Source organism: Haliotis rubra, unplaced genomic scaffold (assembly GCF_003918875.1).
Source record: "Haliotis rubra isolate DU_JTF1 unplaced genomic scaffold, ASM391887v1 Scf990, whole genome shotgun sequence".
Classification (NCBI taxonomy): domain Eukaryota; kingdom Metazoa; phylum Mollusca; class Gastropoda; order Lepetellida; family Haliotidae; genus Haliotis; species Haliotis rubra.
In genome coordinates, this window is record NW_025767735.1 from 278,830 (window position 1) to 299,631 (window position 20,802).

General features: G+C 39.9%; 2 protein-coding genes and 1 long non-coding RNA gene across 7 annotated transcripts in view; all 3 read right to left on the bottom strand.

Moving 5' to 3' along the window:
* LOC124265724 overlaps positions 1-20,802 on the bottom strand; it is a 202,363-nt gene that overhangs the window by 155,938 nt on the left and 25,623 nt on the right. The gene's annotated exons all lie outside the window — the stretch shown is intronic.
* On the bottom strand, positions 4,654-5,079 carry LOC124265740. The gene is made up of 2 exons (XR_006895521.1): positions 4,990-5,079; positions 4,654-4,698 (listed from the first exon to the last, which is right to left on the bottom strand). It is a non-coding gene; the product is annotated as an uncharacterized LOC124265740 (long non-coding RNA).
* On the bottom strand, positions 11,640-17,233 carry LOC124265730. 4 transcript variants are annotated; one of them, XM_046700561.1, is made up of 7 exons: positions 16,752-17,233; positions 15,773-16,090; positions 15,029-15,397; positions 13,994-14,044; positions 13,624-13,763; positions 12,918-13,027; positions 11,640-12,076 (listed from the first exon to the last, which is right to left on the bottom strand). In XM_046700561.1, the coding sequence occupies exons 2-6, from the start codon at positions 15,852-15,854 to the stop codon at positions 12,953-12,955; spliced, it is 717 nt and encodes a 238-aa protein (XP_046556517.1). In that variant the 5' UTR covers positions 15,855-16,090; positions 16,752-17,233; the 3' UTR covers positions 11,640-12,076; positions 12,918-12,952. The 4 variants fall into 4 exon arrangements, 3 of the variants coding, with proteins under 3 accessions (XP_046556517.1, XP_046556516.1, XP_046556514.1); XM_046700560.1 differs by having other exon boundaries at positions 13,683-13,763; positions 13,994-14,041; positions 16,752-17,106; XM_046700558.1 differs by having other exon boundaries at positions 13,683-13,763; positions 16,752-17,101.

Here is a 20,802-nt window from a genome sequence, read left to right on the forward strand (position 1 = left end):
GTCCATCGTCCAGGTTACTACTGACGTGTCTTTTTTCAATAACAGTTGTATATTCATGTTCGCACACAAACACTCAGTTTACAAAAATGTTTCACTGTCATACAATTTTATGTAAAATGTTATGTAAAATACTAAAAATATAACCATGTTTCACACAAGGAGGTGCAAACGTAATACGCCATTAAAAAAAAATACACTACCTTTTCTGTCACTGACAAAACCAACGGCTGTTAATGGGAGGAGAGCATAATAATGTAATAAATCAAACACCAATGTCATGTCGGATGTGATCACTAATTGTGATGATAAAGTTGAGGCAGCGACTGCGCACTGTAGACACCAACTGTTTGAAACGTTCCGGAGAGTGCTGTCCCTATAGGCTGTGCCAAGCAACCTGTTATGGTTCCTGTATTCGCCCGTCATTTCATAGAACTGCTATGACAACCAATGCCCATACACTTCCAGACCCAAACTGACGACAGTGACAGCAACAAGCATCACTAGGCCCATTACACGAAAATCAGATCAGTTAAGATATGTAAAAGGTTCAGTGTCATTGCCTTGTCTTCTGAATTACTGCCCTCTGTCCAAGGTTAGCGTCCCTAGATAGTGAGGTGGAAGCAAAACAGAGGGTATCGTTATAGAATGATGTAATGCTCCCTCAAAAGCTTACATACGGTTATCCACTAATCGGCCTCAACACTGTTATCCGATCTGTTACATTGACATATCGATTCAAAGATGCAATGTTAACTGAACATTTTCTTGTTAATGTGCCGGCACACCTGGGCATCTAGTTGCAAATCGGGAGCGTTGCTCTGATCTTCTCACGTCACAAGGCAACATGTATTGATTGTCAACAGTGAAGGCAATGATTGCATTTTGCCAGTGACTGCTTTGTGTTTACCTCCTCACCAAATTACTTATTTCTCAAAAAAGAAGTTTTAAAATTGTTAAACGAAATGTAAATGACGACAAAAACTTCGATATGAACATGCATACCGTCCACATACAAATGAATTCAGCATGGTCATTGTGGTGACAACCTTCTGAACACGTTATCGTGAGATTCGCGAGATTTTTTCTGTTAAAACAGTAATAGAGAAATCCAGCTTTCAGTCTAAACTACACTGTACCCTTACCATCAATACACTGATATTTAGGAAATACGCGTTCGGCTTCAAATTAAATTTAGAGACTATCAATTCGGTCTAACATTCATCTAATTAAACAAACACAGTATGTTTATCTCCACTCTACCATAACCGATTTAACATCGAACTTCCTCGTCCTGCGGAAGACACTGCGTAATCCGGCATGGGATGAGAGGCGAATTGATAAAGGAGTGGTAGGTTACGTTCGTATTTTTTTTAAAATATTCTGTCCAAAGAAAACAAACTACTGTTTATTCAATGCAATAATGCAACACCTAAGAGCTTGGTTTCTATAATCATAACTCCACAAGACCGAAACCAGCCTATTGTTTTGTGCCGTGTTACTGTACCCCCTGGCCACAGTATAATGGAATCGTCTGACCTACTTATTTTCTTGGAAGTAGACAGTTACGCAACAGTTTGAAATGGCGGACGAGCCAGTGTTTACATTTTGCGAAAGGTTGAAATTCGAAGTGACAGTGGAAAGTACTTGACTGACTGTCGAACCTGAACCCTGCAGAGTCGAAGAATAGATCCTTTTCTGATCGACCTATAACCTGTAACTCATCAAAGACTGTTGATTTTTATGACCGGCGAGTGTCGATCATGATTTCACGTACGTGCCTCCACCCCGGCATGCGAGGAAGAGTGACAGTGCAGCTGTGTGTACATGCAACTAACTTTGGATTTTCAAAGTGTACGACCGTAGCAGTGACAGCCTTCGGGGAAGGTGGCAGAGAACTGAATTCTCATGGTTCAGTTTTTTGACATTTTGAACGATGCAACGGGACATGATGGAGTATGAGTGGCAAATTTTGTGTTTCGCCTGACCGTTATCTTGCGAATTTCCCATTCTAAACGGAAACAAATATACCATTTACCAGGTAGGTAAATGTTTACGAACGTTTTGCCGCACATATAGGGATAGATAGGGATGTCTATTTACAAGGTTTTCTGATTTATATGTTAGATATTGTTTGTTTATGTTTGGTGCTGTGTATTGTAATTGAGTTTGAATATTTTTATAATAGAAGGTAATAATTATGATAGTGAGGTCCCCTAATAATGTTGGTGGCCAAGCTGAAGTAGTGCGGCAGTGTTGTATACGTGCGCAGTGAAGCGCCGTGAAATCAGACGCATTTTCAATCCAAATTGATACCGTCTGATTTTATGGCTTGACCAATCAAATTCGAGCATTTCACGTAGCCATGGTAGAATTCACAACAGAGAATGTACGAATTGCACCCCGCCGAGGACCCTGATATCCATGTTCTGTTACATCGTCCGCACTGAAATTGCCGCAGCTAGAGAAGCCTGTATGTGGACACTCGGTGTTGTTAGTGTAGTAGGCGTCATATATGGCGATTTTCTGTGTGGAGTTGCAGGTCTTGTCATGTCGAGTACAGACGAGTCCATCGGTTCCATAGCAAGACCTTATGTTGCTTGCCCTACATCATGGGTGCAAATATCAGTTTACTTCAGAGCACTGGAACCTCAGTTACAACATATTAATGACGTCATTGTGTTTCAAGGGGTGGCGATACCATGTTAATGTTATTCTGCCACACCAGGACCATTCACTCTTCCGGCAGAAGTGTGGAAAGAGGGCAAATGTCCAATTTAGTGAAGCCTCTAAAATACGTCCGTAGCCATACAGAAAAGAGGGCACTTGCCCTTGAAAAGGGATGAACACAAAGCAAAATGACATTGACAATGACGATGGCGATGAAGTACAGTGTTGGTTTGTACAGATTTTCTTTAATCATAATATTTGGGTTTTCCTTGTCCTTGAGAGTCTTCACTGTAGGCGTCATATGGAAGCTCCTCAGTTAAGATAGTATTTTCTTAAATGAAATAACTAGAACTGTCTTTTAAGGGTCTGCAGTACTCTTGAAGCGTTTGTTCTACAACTGTCCGAAGTTTCGTAATCAAAGAGCTCAATGACATTATTTTGTTGCTCCGTGGACATACTTTAGCAATCCACAGTCACAGTTAGTCTTTCGTTCACGTGCGTTACGTATGTTCTTGATTTCCAAGTAATTATACACATTGTCGTGTCCAGCACCTGTGATGAGTTGCTGCGTGCTAAACAGCTTACCGACGATACAACATCTTCCTCCCTCTGAGCTTGTCTTTATCTGCGTCAAGGTCTTGCTATGCCCTTCCATGTCATTATCAAACGCTCTTCTTTTATGGAAACTATAAATTAGCAGAACTTGTCATCCACATCCAGAGACACCTGAGTGCAGCTGGCGGTTTTGATAAAGCGAAATTTCGTGTTCACTTCTGTAATACAACGCGAATTGAGTACATTGGACATTGGATGATCTCACTATTAAACTACAAAAATAAGATTGAGGTATTTTTCATCTGGAAGCTCGAAGTGATATAGAACAAAATTGCAGCATGCTCATGCTCGTTATCACCAAAAGTTTATTTTGTATCAGCAGCTGCGGCGTTTAAATATCATAGTATTAACGGTATCACCTTTCCAAGTAATGCAGTGTTGTGCGGTGCAGGTGCAGGTGCAGGTGCAAAACGAATCTATAACACTGCAATTAATGCGAGGCCGCTTGTACTTTTTTAACATGTGACGTGTTATCTTAAATGGAAAATAAAATAACACCAAACGTTATTTTAGAAACATACATAGTTGCTTCAAAACACTTCATACCAAAGGAAAAACTGTTAGATGAATGTTATCCTTCAGGATAGTGTTACTCTGAGATTTCCCTTTACGTAAAGTATTAGCTTACTGCCTTTCAACATCACGTTCCCAATACAAACAATCCCGATTTAACTATGCTGAATGATTTTATTTCTTGTCGATGTCATGACCACAATGTGTGCTGCTGAAGTTGAAGTAGAAGACATCAGATGTTTGAAAACAGCCTGGCGAATGTTGTTCGAAGTGTCAGTCACATCTTCGTCTAACTGAGATAGCGTTTCCGGCTAGTTACGGTCCTGTAGTCGGCGTTTCGTTTCACCCAGACATATTCTTTGTGTGCGAGGTCTGAAGAGAAAGCAGGCAGCTGAACAGTCTAATGCTGCATCAAAACGCCTGTAACATCACGTGCAACGAGTAGGTTTGCATTATCATGTGGTAACGGGAGGTTACGTGTCTTCATTTCTATAAAGGATAGAACATGATCTTTGATGGTGTCGTGCCTGTAGACAAAGCCATGCGACTTGCTATGGTTCTTGTATTCGTCCGTCCGCTCCAGAGAGTTGCTATGACAACCAATACTTGTACTCCTCGAGTCCCACACTGAAGACGCTGACAACACGAAGCATCATTAGTCCCCTTGCACCCCAGTCAGATCAGTTAAGATATGTAAACAGATGAGTGTCACTGTCTTGTCTTCTGAGTTACTGCCCTCTGTCCAAATGTAGGCGGTGATGTGGAAGCAAAACTGAGGGCAATCGTAATGGAATGATGTATTGTCCCATCAAACGCTTATCCACTAGTCGGTCGCAACTCTGGTATCCGAACATTTTATTACCACACCATGACATTTAGTCGTGTGTGTTGCTCCGCTGAATTCTCAAATCACAATGCAGCATTAATTGTCATCTGAAGAAGGCAATAGTTGCATCTTGACATCTGTATTGTGTTTATCTCACCAAGTCACTCATTCCCCAATAAGAAGTTTCAAATTGGTAAACGAATGAAAAAAATAACGGCATGCATACTGCCAACATACAAATGAATCCACCGTGGTTATTGTGGTGGCCACAGCCTTCTGAACACGTTATCGTGAGGTAAGTTAATTCTTCTATCAAAACAGTAATAGGGAAACATATGTTTTCAGTCTAAATTGCACTATACACTTACCTACTATGCACTGATATTTTACAACAGAGAATGAACGAAGTACACCGCCAGGGACCTGGAAACACACACCGACTCTTTGTTGAACAAGTTTTGTGAGGGAGACCATCTCGGTGTTGTTGAATCTGTGATATCCATCTTCTGTCACGTTGTCCGGTTTCACACTGAGGCAGTCAGCGACACCTTTATCACACTCTGTGTTGCTAGTGTAGTAGGCGTCATAGATGGCGATCTTCTTGGAGGAGTTGCAGCTGAGGTCATGCCGAACACAGAACAGACCACCGGATCCGTAGCAAGCCTTACTGGTGTATGTTGTACCTACATAAACACAACACACACCTATGTACATGTGAACGTTATGCATATGCTATGCCACATTGTCCTTAACAATGTTCTTACGTGTGTTGAGCTCAATTTAAATGAGCCAGCAAAGATTGAGCCATTTTAAGGGTCGAAAGAGTCTGTGGATATGATATATATGTACATATGCATCACCGATACTGCCCAATTTAGTGATACCTTTTGTTTGAAATTTTTGAATGTTGTTTTCCGCCCTTGAGATTTTTATGACTGTCTGTTTGACGTCGGTTTTTAGGCTATTCCTTTTTTCTACATCCTCTTTGATGTGAGTAATGGAATGGCGAGGGACGATGAAGAATTGCCAAGCACCGAGGACGGATTATAACTTCAAAGGATGCTGACGTGATTTTAACTTACATATCCACACAATTATGTTCAAACAATCGCATAGATGTTTGTAGAAATTATTCAACTTACTCTTGATACAGGATATAGGCTATGTTAAAGAGTACATCATGATTGATCAACTTAGCCTAGTTACATTTTCTTTAACTCGACACACATTTAACTTTGGTCTGTACCAATTGCAAGGCAGTGGTTTTTGTTTGTTACTCACAAGAACAAAACGTCATTGTAGAATATTTGTTTTCGGCTCGTCTTATAAGGCATTTCTATTTTTTTAAGGTTGTCATTCCCGATTTTGACCGAGCCTACATTAATGATCTACCACTATTTTTAATCTAGCTCATTCTATTCTCAACCATTATATATCATATCACATAGCAAGGACGAAGCTGGGAAAATGTTCTCAACGTGCAGCACTCGTGAACACACGTGCAGCTACACATATTGCAAATCGAAGCCATACTTTAATCCTAACTTGGAAAGTTACCCATTAAATGTGCTCTTTCCGCGGCATGTGTATACATTCATACAAAACATGCATATGATTAAATGCATAGCATGTAACACTGTCACAGTGTTCATAATTATTCATAATCATGAATATAATCTTAGTTTGTGTACACGGAGCTCTGTCCTTTATTTCAGGCAATCACCAAGTATTCTCTTTCTCCATATAAATATATGTCTCACCTGTACAAACTGGCTGAAGAAGGTAGCAAAGATAGGTGACATATATCCACACGATCACAGACTTCGTCATACCGTTGACAGTTCAGCTTGACTTGATAAGCGCACCTTGAAAGATATAAACTTGGGGAGGTTTGCATTGTCACAAATAACTTCCTGGTTAAACATCGCCTGAATATGTAGGCCATGCAATACAGAAGAATAGATTAGTATCAACACAATATAAGGGAGATAGTCTTGGGTGAGAGGTAGTCCACCTAGAATTAATCTCACAGGACTTGTTGTCCAGGTTCACTCTAAAAACACGAAATGCCCCGAAGCTCACTGAGCATGACGCTGTGTCTATTTTGTAACCGCGACATAACAATAAACGAAAGGAGAGGGATCCGCCATGTAAAGGTTTCTCGAGCTAATATTCTGTTTAATCTGAATTTTAATATTTAACGTGTATTACTTCTCCGTTCCACTACCGACTAACTAGTTATCTACAACTCAACCTGATTTCGAGTGTAGTGTTCATTATGAACCAAGTGGGGCGATGTCTTTCAGCAGTTCTCACGGGTTAATGTTCACAGTGAGCGCAGTGATTGTCATCATTTACAGAGGGACTTGTACATGTAAGCCCGATAAATGTCCATCGCCATATATGTTCTTCTATGAACAAATTATTGAAACGTGATAAATATGTTCGTTCAAACCAACTGTTCATACTAAAACAGGGTTTGATTCCTCTACAATGGTTACAATGTGGGAAGCCTACAGTGATATTGCTGAAAGTGGCATAAAACTATACTCACTCTATATTCGTAATTCACTGTTCCATGTTTGATATCAGTAGGACGCTTGACACAGTAAACTTTAATCCAAGTAGGTATCCATTTGCTGTTGAGAGAGTAGGTACATGTTCCGTACAAATCACTTGCCACACAACGGTAAGACATGCATTCAGGTAGTCAACAAAGGAAGTAAGTTCAGCGTTTGTGTAGGCTAGCTTGACGTCATACTCTGTGTAACACTGTCGCCTAACTGATATTTATCCTCGACGTTCCACGGTAGTCCTCGGTGTGATTCTTTGTTACTAGATATGTACATGACCTCATTAAATGTCCGTGATGGTAACTTTAATAATATAGGAAAATACTGTCACACCGCTCGAATTCCACTGGCAGCTGTGAAATACGTGTAACACTTGTAATGACAGTGTTGACTCGGATAGGTCATACTGGATGGTATTCACTGGGACGTTATTTACAAACATGCACCTATTACGCATGCAACAGGCACCTACCAGAAACTCAAAGTTTTCAGCATTTGTACTTTGTTGATGATTGGCACAGGACGTTTAGATGTATGTTCATAAAATTATTCAACATGGAATTTGTATCACTTTCACTCTGTTTTTGTCTATCTACATATAGTCTAACACCGTTGTGTTGAACTGACGGTTGTCTCGAAATATGTCTTGCACGATGTGTATTGCTTCTGTATTTTTCAGCATATTTACTGCTTTGTTGAGGATTGGCATAGGACGTTTAGAAATATGTTCATAATCGTTCAACAAGAACTTTGTATCATTTACACTCTGATGTTGTATATCTACATATAGTCTAACACCGTTGTGTCGACCTGATGGTTGTCTCGAAATATTTCATTCACGATATATGTTGCTACTCTAGTTGTCCGTTACACTTGCCGTGTTTTACTGCACAAATGTTACATTGATAAAATGGACAATAATGAAATTATTACACTCGAGCAATTGTGCCATACGACTTATACGAAAATGGTGCAAAATTATGTACTACCCTCGCTCGGGCAATACAAAATTTCACACTTGTTTCGTTTAAGTCATATGACACACTTGCTCGTGTAACCATCTCTGTGTATTACAGATGATGTCGTTATTACAGTTCACCGTTCATGTAATAAACAAGACTGAAGATCATTAATATGTACAAACTTCCACTTCGTCTTCTTACAACAGCTTTAACGTCGTGTTCATTCTCATTACTTCGGAACATATATGCACGTGTGGATATTTTTGATAATATCACTTTTGTAGGTTACGATATGCATGAATTTTTGTGCTAGCCAGATACCATGCCGTAGTTTAACATAGATACACCACTCGTCTACATTTTACTGACTACAAGTTGGTTTGTACCTGGCGTTATCACCGTCCCGTCTGATGGACAATCAAAATTTACCTTCTTTTGACGAGTTAGAGTGAGAATAAGAGTGAGTGAGTATGGTTTTACGCAGCTATTAATAATATTCCAGCAATACCACGGCGAGACACCATACATTTATATTTAAAAGCGGATCGAACCACTGCCAGGGGCGGTGAGGTAGCCTAGTGGTTAAAGCGTTCGCTCGTCACGCCAAAGACCCAGGTTCGATTCCCCACATGAGTACAATGTGTGAAGCCCATTACTGGTGTCGCCCGGCGTGATATTGCTGGAATATTGGTAAAAGCGGCTTAAAAATACGCTCACTCACTCAATGAAAGACAGACAGCTCTCTCTCAGCTACACCATACTAGGAGACCATGTTTGAAGTTATGTCCGGGTGGCGTAACTCCTGCCGACTGATACGTAAATTTTTTTTTTTTTCAAATGGCAAAAGTCTACCTGTGCATTTTGACTGTTTGGAAATAACGTAGCATTTTGAACTTTTTTTCACATTATGCGTGAGTATTTATAAGAATATCGAAAGACCCGAATAGTAACGTATCTTAATTCGTGTATATCCATGAACAATCAGCATTTAATTTTGAATATTGTGTTTGTGGCTGAATTTAAAAAAATTTACCAATCAGGATGTAGAGATACTACATCCTCTTTCTCAGATAACGCTGACAGAACGACCCTCTTAATCAAAATATTACTAACCATATCTCTTCCTCTTACTGTTTCAGCATTTACAACTCAGGTATGGCATGTGAAAACCAGAGGAAGTACTTCAGGGTTATTGCTATGGCAGGTGTATATTACAGCTCTTGACTGCATTTGATGTTAAGGGACGATTTTACCGCAAAGCTGTGTGTGTGGTGTTTAACATGCAGATACCTTCGTCGAGAGCTATAAAAGTTTGATAAGAGGAAGTACTTCGAGTTTGAAGTGCCCCACTGATATGAAATTACAGCTGTTGACTGCCCCTGATTTCGGGAAATAAAATTTAGTGCTCAGTCATACATTTAAGGTCGTATAAGGCCGTAGAAACTTGACAATGGAGGAAGTACTTCAGGGCTGATGTCCCATTTGGTAAGATTGACTGGTTTTGTTTTTTTTAACGCCGCACTCAGTAGTATTCCAGCTATATGGCGGCGGTCTGTAAATAATATAATCTGGACCAGACAATCCAGTGATCAATAGCATGAGCATCGATCTATGCAATTGGGATACGATGACGTGTCAACTAAGTCAGCCAGCCTGACCGCCCGATCCCGTCAGTCAACTCTTACGACAAGCATGGGTTACTGGAGACCAATTCTTCACGGGTCCCCTTCGGTATGAAATTACAGCTGCCTGCCGCTCATAATGACGCGTGTTTGGGTGATCATGTGTGTGTCAGCGAACCTGGTCGTATCACCTTTGTAAAATTCGGGTAAGCGATTATCCTTCGAACAAGATATGCATCAGTTCCACCTAACATGGTAAACTTAACGACCTATTAATTTGAGTGTAAAGCTCTTTTTCTACAGATCAAAGAACTTCTTCCCAATTAGGGAAAATCACAGATTTCCATATAAACTTGTAACCTTACATTGATAACAAATCTATTCGAATAATCGGTCGATACTTTTTGTTCATATTCATATTTTATATGTTCATTGTTTAGTGACGGTTATTGCTGATATATAACCGAAAGCATAACATATTGCATGTAGAAAAGAAGTTATGAAGTTTTCAGCAGCTCAGGGAAAGAGGTGGGATATCAGAATCTCAACATTTCGTTTGGAATCTTTGCAATATATGCTTTTGTTTGCTTGTTGTGTAACGCCGCACGCAGGAGTATTCCAGTCATATGGCGGCGGTCTGTAAATAAACTAATCTGGACCAGACAATCCACTGATTAACAACATGAGCATCGATCTACGCAACTGGGATACGATGACATGTGTCAGCGAGCCTCACCACCCGATCCCGTTAGTCGCCTCTTACGACAAGCATGGGTTGCTGAAGACCAGTTCTAACCCTGATCTTCTCGGGTCTTGCGATATATACACACGCACTGAGGCATACCATAAATTTTATGTGTTTCCTTACGACTAAAATTGTTATCTATTGGAAGTTTCATTACCAACCGTCCCCATTTAATTCATCTGGAGGACATTTCCAAATCTGATGCATCACTGGCAAAAATCATGTATTATACAACTGCCTATTTACACTCATACCACACGTTCTAGTACGTTTTCAGGTGCATTTGTTTATGGCGGATGCCACTGGTGGGGCAGGATTCCCCACCTCTTCGAGGACCCTTGGTATAATCATCATGTGATATTGATTCATAAAGACACGCTCCGATGGAGGCTGGAAACCTGCAATTGAAACTTTTATGTGAAAACTTTTATCGTTTTCATTTATTTGGTGGCCATATATATCTACGACGGTAATTGCATAACTATGTTCCGATTCCACATAGAGAAATTACGTTTACGGACATGCCTATCGCATTGCCTTAGCAATGATAGAATCACCACAATTATCTCACACATGTCAGTGCCATAAGGTGAATCAAGTGTTTCCGAGGCTACGTAATAGAGAAATAATCACAGCTAAATATACGAAATACGTCTAAATGCATGCCTATTGCATTGCTTCATCAAAAGAATGGTCACTAAATTAGTCTCACATATTTCTTGCAGTGTCATAAGGTGAAATAAGCTTTAAGAGTTTTCGTGGCTGACTGTTGCCCCAGAGAAATGATCATAGCTAAATATGAAGAAAATACGTTCACGGGCATGCCTATTGCATTTCCTTAGCAAAGGAATAGTCACTACAATAGTCTCACATATTTTCTGCCGTGTCATAAGGTGTACAAAGAGTTTCCGAAGCTACAATTGCCCAAAAGAAATCACCATTGTTAAACATAAAGAAATATCTTTATAGGCATCTTATTGAATTAATGTATCAAAGGAATGATCACTACAATAGTCTCACATATTTCCTGCTTTGTCATAAGGTGAACCAAGGGTTTCTGAAGCTACGGGTGCCCTAGAGAAATGATCATAGTGGTCTTCGTCGGTGTTTTTGTCGATTCCGCTCAGCTGTGCAACTGCCTTCGCTACAGAAGCAGTAGTGTCGTAATCATTCTGGAGTGTCTTGCTGTTCGTCTTTTGTAAAAGATTGTATCCATACTCATCTTCCCTAATATGCCTTCCTGTGTGGGTGGCTTGGGTAGCCGAGGACGTTGTGTGGTCAGTGGTCATGTGGTCATGGGAAGAGGTTTGTCATCAATGAGATTATAATCGGATTCAGCAACAAAGGCGTCCGGGTCATAGGTGGCATAAGTGTCTGGTTGAAGCGACGTGCCATCGGCAGTAGCATAATCATAATCACTTGAGCTGTCCTATGCCTTCAGATCCCCTGCAACATGTTTGACAATCTGTGGGATGTTCCTGGCCAAACAATATGTATTATCACTTTTTAAGTCAGGAAGAGAGTGTGTTTCCTTCTCGGTTTCTTGCACAAACACAAATCAATAACAGTAAGGACTCTCAAAGAAAGCACATGTAATACACACATACATAATACAAGTTAAGAACATTCAATGAACACATACTTAAAACACACATAGCTTGTTCTACCAATGTTCTGTGATATTCTTAATGCTCCTGGCTCCAGAAACAGTGATATTGAAATGTTCACGTAGATTTCTTATGAATCAGACCGTTGATTTCTATACCTCATTCTGATCAATATACACATGACTGTTTCAATGACATTTTCCTTCTTTTGTTCACTGTGCAGTGTAGGATGGAAGTTATATAGTATTTTCCTTTCTATACAGATACACGTGCACTAAATGATTTACGTCTCCCGGGAACGCCTCTGGAAGGTCCCCCTGGCAATCTATGGAGGTTTCATAAGTATAAGATAGTCAGTTTCGGAACTCTGTTATCGTGCCAAAGGCGTCATCACAATATCAAACACTAGTTTGTCTGGTGCAGATTAAAATATTTACATGTAGATATAATAGTGCTGGTTGACAAACAAAACTAAAACAAAATACTGCTTTGAGGTAATAGGCACACAATATAAAATTCAGAAAAAAACGTGCATGGTGGTAAGACGTAATAAAATGCTTAAAGTAGTCACTGAAACAGGTCACTGAGAAGAGTTTATTAAGGTGGTTCAAGCGTTCGCTCATCACGCCGTAGACCCAGGTTCGATTCCTCACATGGGTACAATGTGTGAAGCCCATTTCTGGTGTCTTCCGTCGTGATATAGCTGGAATATTGCTAAAAGCGGCGTAAACCTAAACTCACTCACTTATACATCCACGTGGAATGCAGACTTGTGTTATTGTAATTATCTTTTTCGGATGAGCCTCACTATGAAGAATGCTGTTACTGACACTGCAAGGACGGTTGCAGCAACTCCGCCCATAACTGCACCGATATTAGCTCGGGTTCCATCCGGCACTGAGACAAAGTGAAAAAAAGATAGATATTGACATAGCGTGGGTCAATAATGGAGACAATACCACACATTAACAATGGATGAACCTGTATACTTATTTGCACATCTACATTACGTTACTACAGGTAAAATGTACTTGAACTCGTTTGAACCAATCTGACTATACATCATAGTGTTGAAAATATATCAAAATAATCATAATACCTATGAGTTCTGAAACCTGGACAAGACAGTGAGTTTGCTCCGATGTCGATTCAACAATATTGACACCTCATCAGGACTGCGAACACCGAGAATAGGCACTGAGTCCATGTAGGGGAACTGGATCTTCTACTCAACTATTCAAAATCTGCTTTAACGAGTGAAAACGATAACAGTCACTGCATCCCAACATTCAGGAAGCAAGCTCCTGGTCTGATCGTTCCTTACCTTTACGCTTTGAACTAATGTTCATTCCTAACCACCGTCCCCATCCCTTATGAAAGAAGAATAACCCAAAACAACACACACACACACACACACTTTACTTTAACCACAACGCCAAGACGTTCCGTATGAAAGTGAGAAATGATGAAATAAATATAGACAACGTTCACACAATTCCAGCTATCTCGTCAAGAATTTTTGTTCTGCGGATTTCCATCAATGGCTCATTACCTTCTGTTGTTTGTAGCCTTTCTTCTGTAGTCCACTTTGAAGTGATGTTGTAACTTGCCATCGTTGTTACTCCACTGGTACCTGCATTCAAGGACTTATTTTGAATTTTAATTCCAGATTTTTTAATAGAGGATTTCAATTTCTAAAAAAGAGACGATTGCCCATTTGAGCACGTGACAAGGAAACCTTTGGTGATGCATTATGATTTTTATAAATATGTGTTGGTAGGATTATGATTTCATCTTACGTAGTTGAAAATAAGGCACACAGCCGAAAGTACATGTTCAGTTCATTCAGACATTACAACTTACCTTTAGTTTGCACTTGAACATGTTCACACTTGATGCTGAAAGGGTTTGTTGCTGAAACGGGACATACTGACTTATACGCATTACAAACAAAACCAATTTAGATATAAACGACAAAACCACTAGCAAGAATTGTACGAAATATCCCCTGAAAGCAGGTTCATATATTTATGAATCACTATAACGTGGTACAAAATAGAAACATAAAATTCATCCCCAGGTCAGACTAGATGTATATCACATTCATGAAAGAATCCAAACGTTTATCAGAAATATTGCAACAATTACAGCTATGTCAATGTTCAGACACAACATATATATAACCGTAAAATTCTGCATACACTATCTTAAAATAAAAACTGGTAATATATTATGCCTAATAATACCAGACGTAAATACAATCTTTTAAACAAGGGGATACTCAGAAGTAACTTCAAACATCCCAAGTTGTGGGAAGCATCCGATGTGTGTATGATCGTACTAAACAACTTTTGAACTCATTACAAGTATTAGTGTCACAATCTGACAGAAGTTTATTTTTTGTACAGATGATAACCTGTATTTTGGCATATGATACTATGATCGGTTATAACTCTGGACCGATGTGTTTGTCTTTCAATATTGATATGTCATTTGAGGTACTATCTTAACAATAAAAAATAAAGTAACTCTTCATTAGATATCTATGTCTGTCTCTCAGTTTCGTTACAAAGTTTGCACGAACCATATCAAATATGATAAAATACAACCAGCACCCAGCAGATTGACAGAAGAAATGGTCCATGGCGCTTAACTGTTAGGAATGACATAGCTTTGATATACAAACACAACAACGAAAAAAAGAAAGAAGAAACTATAAAAATAACCCAAAATAAACCACTGCCTGTATATAGTTTCAGCAGACAGAATACATGATGCCCCTTAAGTGGCATAACAATTAATTACCAGCCTAGCGGGACCACAACAGGTATCATTTTGCCTCACAACGTTAATTGGATTGTAAACAAAATCAGGAACACGACCTTAAATTACACTTACCTGTTATCAAAAGCCATAGTAAGGTTTTCTGTTTGGGTTTATCCAAGAAGGTTATCGATTTGGGGAGATTCTGTGATATTTTCAGTTTCTCAAACGGTAGAAACAGGTTATTGCATGTAGTCACTGTGATTATATTCCCAATTTGGACAGTTGGCTGTGATAAGCAGTCTGGCTGGATACCACTCCTCAAACGTGCATCAAGTGTGTATACCGTTATATCTACATCCGTCCTGTTGGGCTGTAGCCAGCACATATATCTGGAGGATTTTAACGTAGAAGAATTCGATGGTAACCGTTTGTCGCCAGAAATGACAGAAACTTGGGATATGCCGTTTGCCATGCCACCATCTATGCGTACTGATTTATTACCTGCAACATTCATGTATAAATGAATATTAATATTGATCATATTTTAAATCCTTTAATATGTCAAATGTCCCCGTCGTCATCCTGGTATGATAACATGCATAATATGTCAGGTTCAGTATAAAATATTCATTTTTTCCCTATGATACCGAACGCCAGGCAGGTGACAAGTGCCATCATACGTTATCTGTAAGCTATTGTACAAAGGACGAAAACAATCCTTTCGGCAGATAAACTGAAAATATTCCAGACAATGTACCAGACTGAAAGAAGTTTGAGAGTACCAGAAACATTAAAACAAACGCACGTCTTATTAACTCCATTCAGCATCAAACCTGCAACCCAGACATTCAACCAATGCTACATATTTACACTTACGTTTAATACACCGATATTTCACAACAGAGAATGTGCGACCCAGCACTCGCCTGGGAGCAGGATACACACACTCTGTCTGCATAGAGCATCGGCTGTAGATGGGGACCAGCTCGACGGTGAACCTGAGATATCCGTCTTCTTTCACACCATCCGGGTTGACGTTGCAGCTTGAGAGTCCTGAGGCGCTACATTCTGTATTGGTGGTATAGTAGGCGTCAGAGATAGCGATACTCTGGGTATTTCTGCAGCTGATGTAGTGCCGAGTACAGGATAGGCCCGAAGTACCATAGCAAGCTTTACTGGTGTATGTTGTGGGCACTGCAGGCATGGCGTAACAATATGTAGCTAAAGATAATCATATTGTAGCGAACTGAAGAAAACATTCTCATAACGAAGTGAATCGTTTAAACATGAATGTCGAATTTCATAGAATAATAGTTTATATCTATTTCAATTCCGATGGTAGAGGGGAAAAGTATAGCACATATTTTCGTTTTTATCTCCTAGGAATAAAGCAATAACATGTGTGTCGGCTAGGAATGCTTTAGCATACTGTGAATGAATATTGTAAAGACATTACGGAGTTGAGGAATGTTGTGGGGTGGATGTACTCCAAAGTTTTCAGAAGCCCAGTTCTGCAGTTTCCTGGGGTAATGCGTCGACGGTTTCGACCTATGTAAGTCTGTATACAACAGCCAGGATCACTGTAGTAAACATAGGGCTCGAACCCATGATCAGCGGATCATCGTGGCGCATCGGTATGCCGAACCAACCATACTGTATTGTTCGATCTCCAGGAACATCTTTAATAGGCTTTGGGAGGAGCATGTTCTATAAACGTCATAAATCAGGTGACATCAATCATCGCCACTTTCTTAATGGAGCTTTAAATGCATGAACAATATGTATTATCATTCCTTTGTCATATACGATGAGAGCAGCTGCAACACAATGCATGAGTATCAGATAGAACACTTACCCTCACCTGTGTTAACCGACTGAAAGGTGAAGCACAGCACTGGAATATACTACCACCAGCTCATACACGTAGCCATTGTCTTGTCACTCAGTCAGCCATGTCAAGGTCCTCTACCAGGAAGTAAATCTGGAGTACGAGGGACAGGGATGGTGTTACTTAAATCCGTATTTCTCCGTAATATGTATGTGTGTGTGTGTGTGTGTATGTATACATGTATATATGAAAACTGTGTACATAAGAGGCCAATGATTATCCTGGCATTGTTTTCTGTGATCACATCCATGTGCATCCAAGGTTAGGTATTATGATTGTTATTACGTATGTGTACTAAATATACATTTGAGATGAAATCACGCCACACCTTATCATGCAATCCTGAGCACGACTAAAGTTGCCTCCAGCTATTCATCAAGCAAAATATACAGCAAATGGCTGGATGAAAAACGGCGCCTATATTTAACACCCGCAACAACTTTCAGCTGTTACATGTAAATTCGCTTTCGTCTCTTTCAACACAACAAAGCCTCGAGAGGTTCCACAATATTATATTCATCACGAATGTATTCATGAATTTCTGGTCAGGATAGCAATGCAGCAAACTATGTTAGCCATAAAGGGACCCACATGTATGACCTGTTCATGAGGTGTCATCATATATTGCTCCTCCAGTTCACCACCCTAGTGTCAGTTTACATAACATAATCACATGTAAAGCAGATTGTAACATATGTTATATTAGGGAATACACTTTCCTTTACATTTGACCACCTTCTAAAATGGCATTGTGTATTTCAAAGTAGATTGTGGTAACTTATTTGGGATTAAATAACAAAGGAGATAAAACGCCTTGCTGGGCATAACTTATCCGCCTACACTCATGTGAAAACACGATGAACGCAACGCTCCATTTTGCGCTGCCCACGATGCATGCATGTTAGATGCAGTCCATCGGGTGTAGCATATGGTCGTCCTCAATAACACTGGATCACTGTTAATATATTTCAGAGTTGACTTCCTTCTGTGTAACTGTAAAACCGGTGACACTGTGCATACACCCGTGACTAAACCCTGGCAATGCTAACATGCACACTGTTGCGGGATGTTTAAACGTATACAGCAAAGGGAGTATCGACTTCAATAGCGTGGCGTCAATAGCTCAATAGCGTGGTGTCAATAGCCTTCTCTTTGCATTTTGAGTATTTAAAGCTGAATGAGTGGATAAGTTCGTTTGTTGGTTGGTTTCTTGTTTAGCGCAGCACTCAGCCATATTCCATATATATTATAACATAATGCACCGTAGAAAAGAAACTAAACATACATTGCACCAGTTATGAAGGATTCAGCAGCCCAGGGAAAGGGGTAGAACACCAGAATCTCGATATATGCTTTTGTTTGTTTGTCGTGTGGTCTGTGGGAGAACGACGCTATGGAAAATGTATCGGGCACGGTCGCCCATTAAAGCATTCTCCGCGACTAATTTACGTTGCACTACTTCATTGGATAAGTGGCATGTGCTTTGAGGCCGCCTCGAGCAATATTTTAGTGTGTTCACAGCTTCATCTTTGAGCAAATCAACAAGTGATACCTGTGTATGGCGCTGGCATTCAAACTCTTGATCGTAGTTTTCTGGTGCGTCTAGGTACGAGACGCAACTCAGGACATCGAACTGCGTCATCTATTAACTGCAGGTCCCCATCTCATCGATTTGAGAAGTGGTTGGAGACGAAATCATATTGGACGAGAAATGCAAAAATAGTGTGCTGCAGTGGCAACACGTTTGCTTTCTTGAAAACGACACCGACATGAACAAAATATAAATTCGTTTGTATACTATCCCAAAAAAGAAACGCATAGGCGTTTTGTATTTTTAAAAATCTATTAATCACCAATTGTGTTCAAACAATCGTCAAAATATGTAACAAAAGTGTTGATAACATGATTTTACACTATTGCACAAGTGACAAATCGACTTTACCTGTTGATTTTGATGAGATTTCTTACAAGAGTTAAAAAGGCATCACCACAACGCAACAGAAACACCTTCTAGTTGAAATTGTGCAGCAAAGAGCATGCACTGTCTGGCTATAAAAATCCAGATTACTTTCGGAAATCGGCATTCGTTTTGAAGGAGTTTCAAGGTCAAATCACTACGCCACGTCTTGACGCTGCGACACGGAACATCGCCATTGAAAGAATGCACGCTGGAGATTACCAATTTTCTGTTGCCAGGCGTCTGAATGTTAGTCTGAGCACGATATCACGGATTGCAGCTCGTTACAACCAAACAGGTATACCAAATGACCGTCCCCGTACAGGCAGACCTCGAGTCACCACTGCAGCCCAAGATCGGTACATCCGGGTACTACATTTGCGTGATCGTACTGCCACGGGTGAGAGCACAGCAGCCAGGGTGCCTGGACTTCGGAGGATATCCGGTCAAACTGTACGGAACAGGTTGAGAGAGATTGGACTGAGAGCCAGGAGACCCGACATCGGGACCATGCTACGTGGTCACCATCGCGCTCAACGTCTCCGTAATCTACAATTATCCACTTGGTTGTATGGACATTACCTTCTTCAAAACTGATGTAAAAATTCATGCATCATGTATTTGTGGACGAGTTATACATGTTTGAAAATACAACATTTTCGCAACAGATTTCTGGGTTATGCGTTTATTCTTTGGAATAGTATATATAGAGCTTCACAGTTTCTTTGTCTTTTATGTAGGCATGCATACCTGTGATTACTTCACTTAATATCACAATTACCGATACATGTCGTATGCAAGCTGTTTAACAGTTTCAAGCAGCTTTTTCACATGACGGTTTGCTTGGTAAATATTATACCAAACACATTTAATCGTCAAATCCATTAGCTCGATGCTAGTAAAATTCAGTGTTACTACTGAACTGCACCATCGCTGTTCCTGTTGAGATATTTCATTTAACACCATGACCATTAAACAGCTTCACACATACTCAATACAAGTTCCGTGAGGTAACCGATTGGTTGACGAGTTGACGAGTTCGATAGAATAAACTCCTTTTTAGTCTTTTTCCCATATCTGTTTGAAATTGCATGATGCCGTTATGCTATGTCGATTGACGTGTTTGCATGAATGACATTGTCAGGGAAGATAACACAGGGAATAGGGAGTAGGAAAAGGTGCATTACATCACACGATACCTTTCCTGCTTGTCCTACAATTAGGTACACTGACATCATCCATAAAATATTTGTTGCTGGGATAGGTGTTTATTTTAATCCTTAATATTCTTAAAATGTGTGTTATATAAGCATGGAATTCTATTAAGTATAACAAAACTTGGAAAACTCAATGTGTTACAATTTAACGAATTAGTACTAATATGTATATATACATACAAACATACATACATACATACACACATATATATATTTTATGCCGTGAATCCCGGCCTGAGCGTGATAAAAGTTATGTTATGAACTAGTGTTTGAGACGGCTACAACATGAATCTAGACTGTGAATTCATTTACGCCTTTGACAACAGTAGCTATTTGATGGGGTATAATGATCTAATTTCTCATCTTGTGTCTGTTGCATTGGCCGATGAAATGTATACGATAGTGGTGAATCAACCAGTTTGGTACTCTGAAGTAGCTGCTGCCCGTGGGAAGCATTTCCGTAAAATTGGGATATCCCAATTTTACGGAAATGCTTCCCACGAGGGAATAAAGCATATTTGCTGTCATCAGCTCCTGCTGACAGACAAAAGTAAGTGGGGTGTTCATAAGAAAATTCGGTGTCACCTGATGCTTCGTAATTGGACGTGCGAACCAACGCATATGGACATATGATCGCCATGTGAATGGTATGGTATGAAATTCTGGGATCACAAATAAGATAATCGAATTCGCCATCGCCTGAAGGTTGGTCTCATGTATGCAGACTGGCATTAGACTACTATGCCAGTGCCCTAAAATTAGGCTATACTGTATACATCAGGTCTGTCGGCATTTCGAAAACGGGGCTACTCCCAGAAATGAATACGATTCATATTTAGGGATC

Excerpts from the sequence above, each read along its gene's own strand:
- LOC124265730 (XM_046700558.1), bottom strand. The coding sequence starts at position 15,854 with ATGCAGACAGAGTGTGTGTATCCTGCTCCCAGGCGAGTGCTGGGTCGC. Across the intron at positions 14,045-15,028 it reads ACTATGGCTTTTGATAACAG|CAACAAACCCTTTCAGCATC; the intron begins GTAAGTGTAATT and ends GTCCCGTTTCAG. Across the intron at positions 13,028-13,682 it reads AAGGCTACAAACAACAGAAG|TGCCGGATGGAACCCGAGCT; the intron begins GTAATGAGCCAT and ends ACTTTGTCTCAG.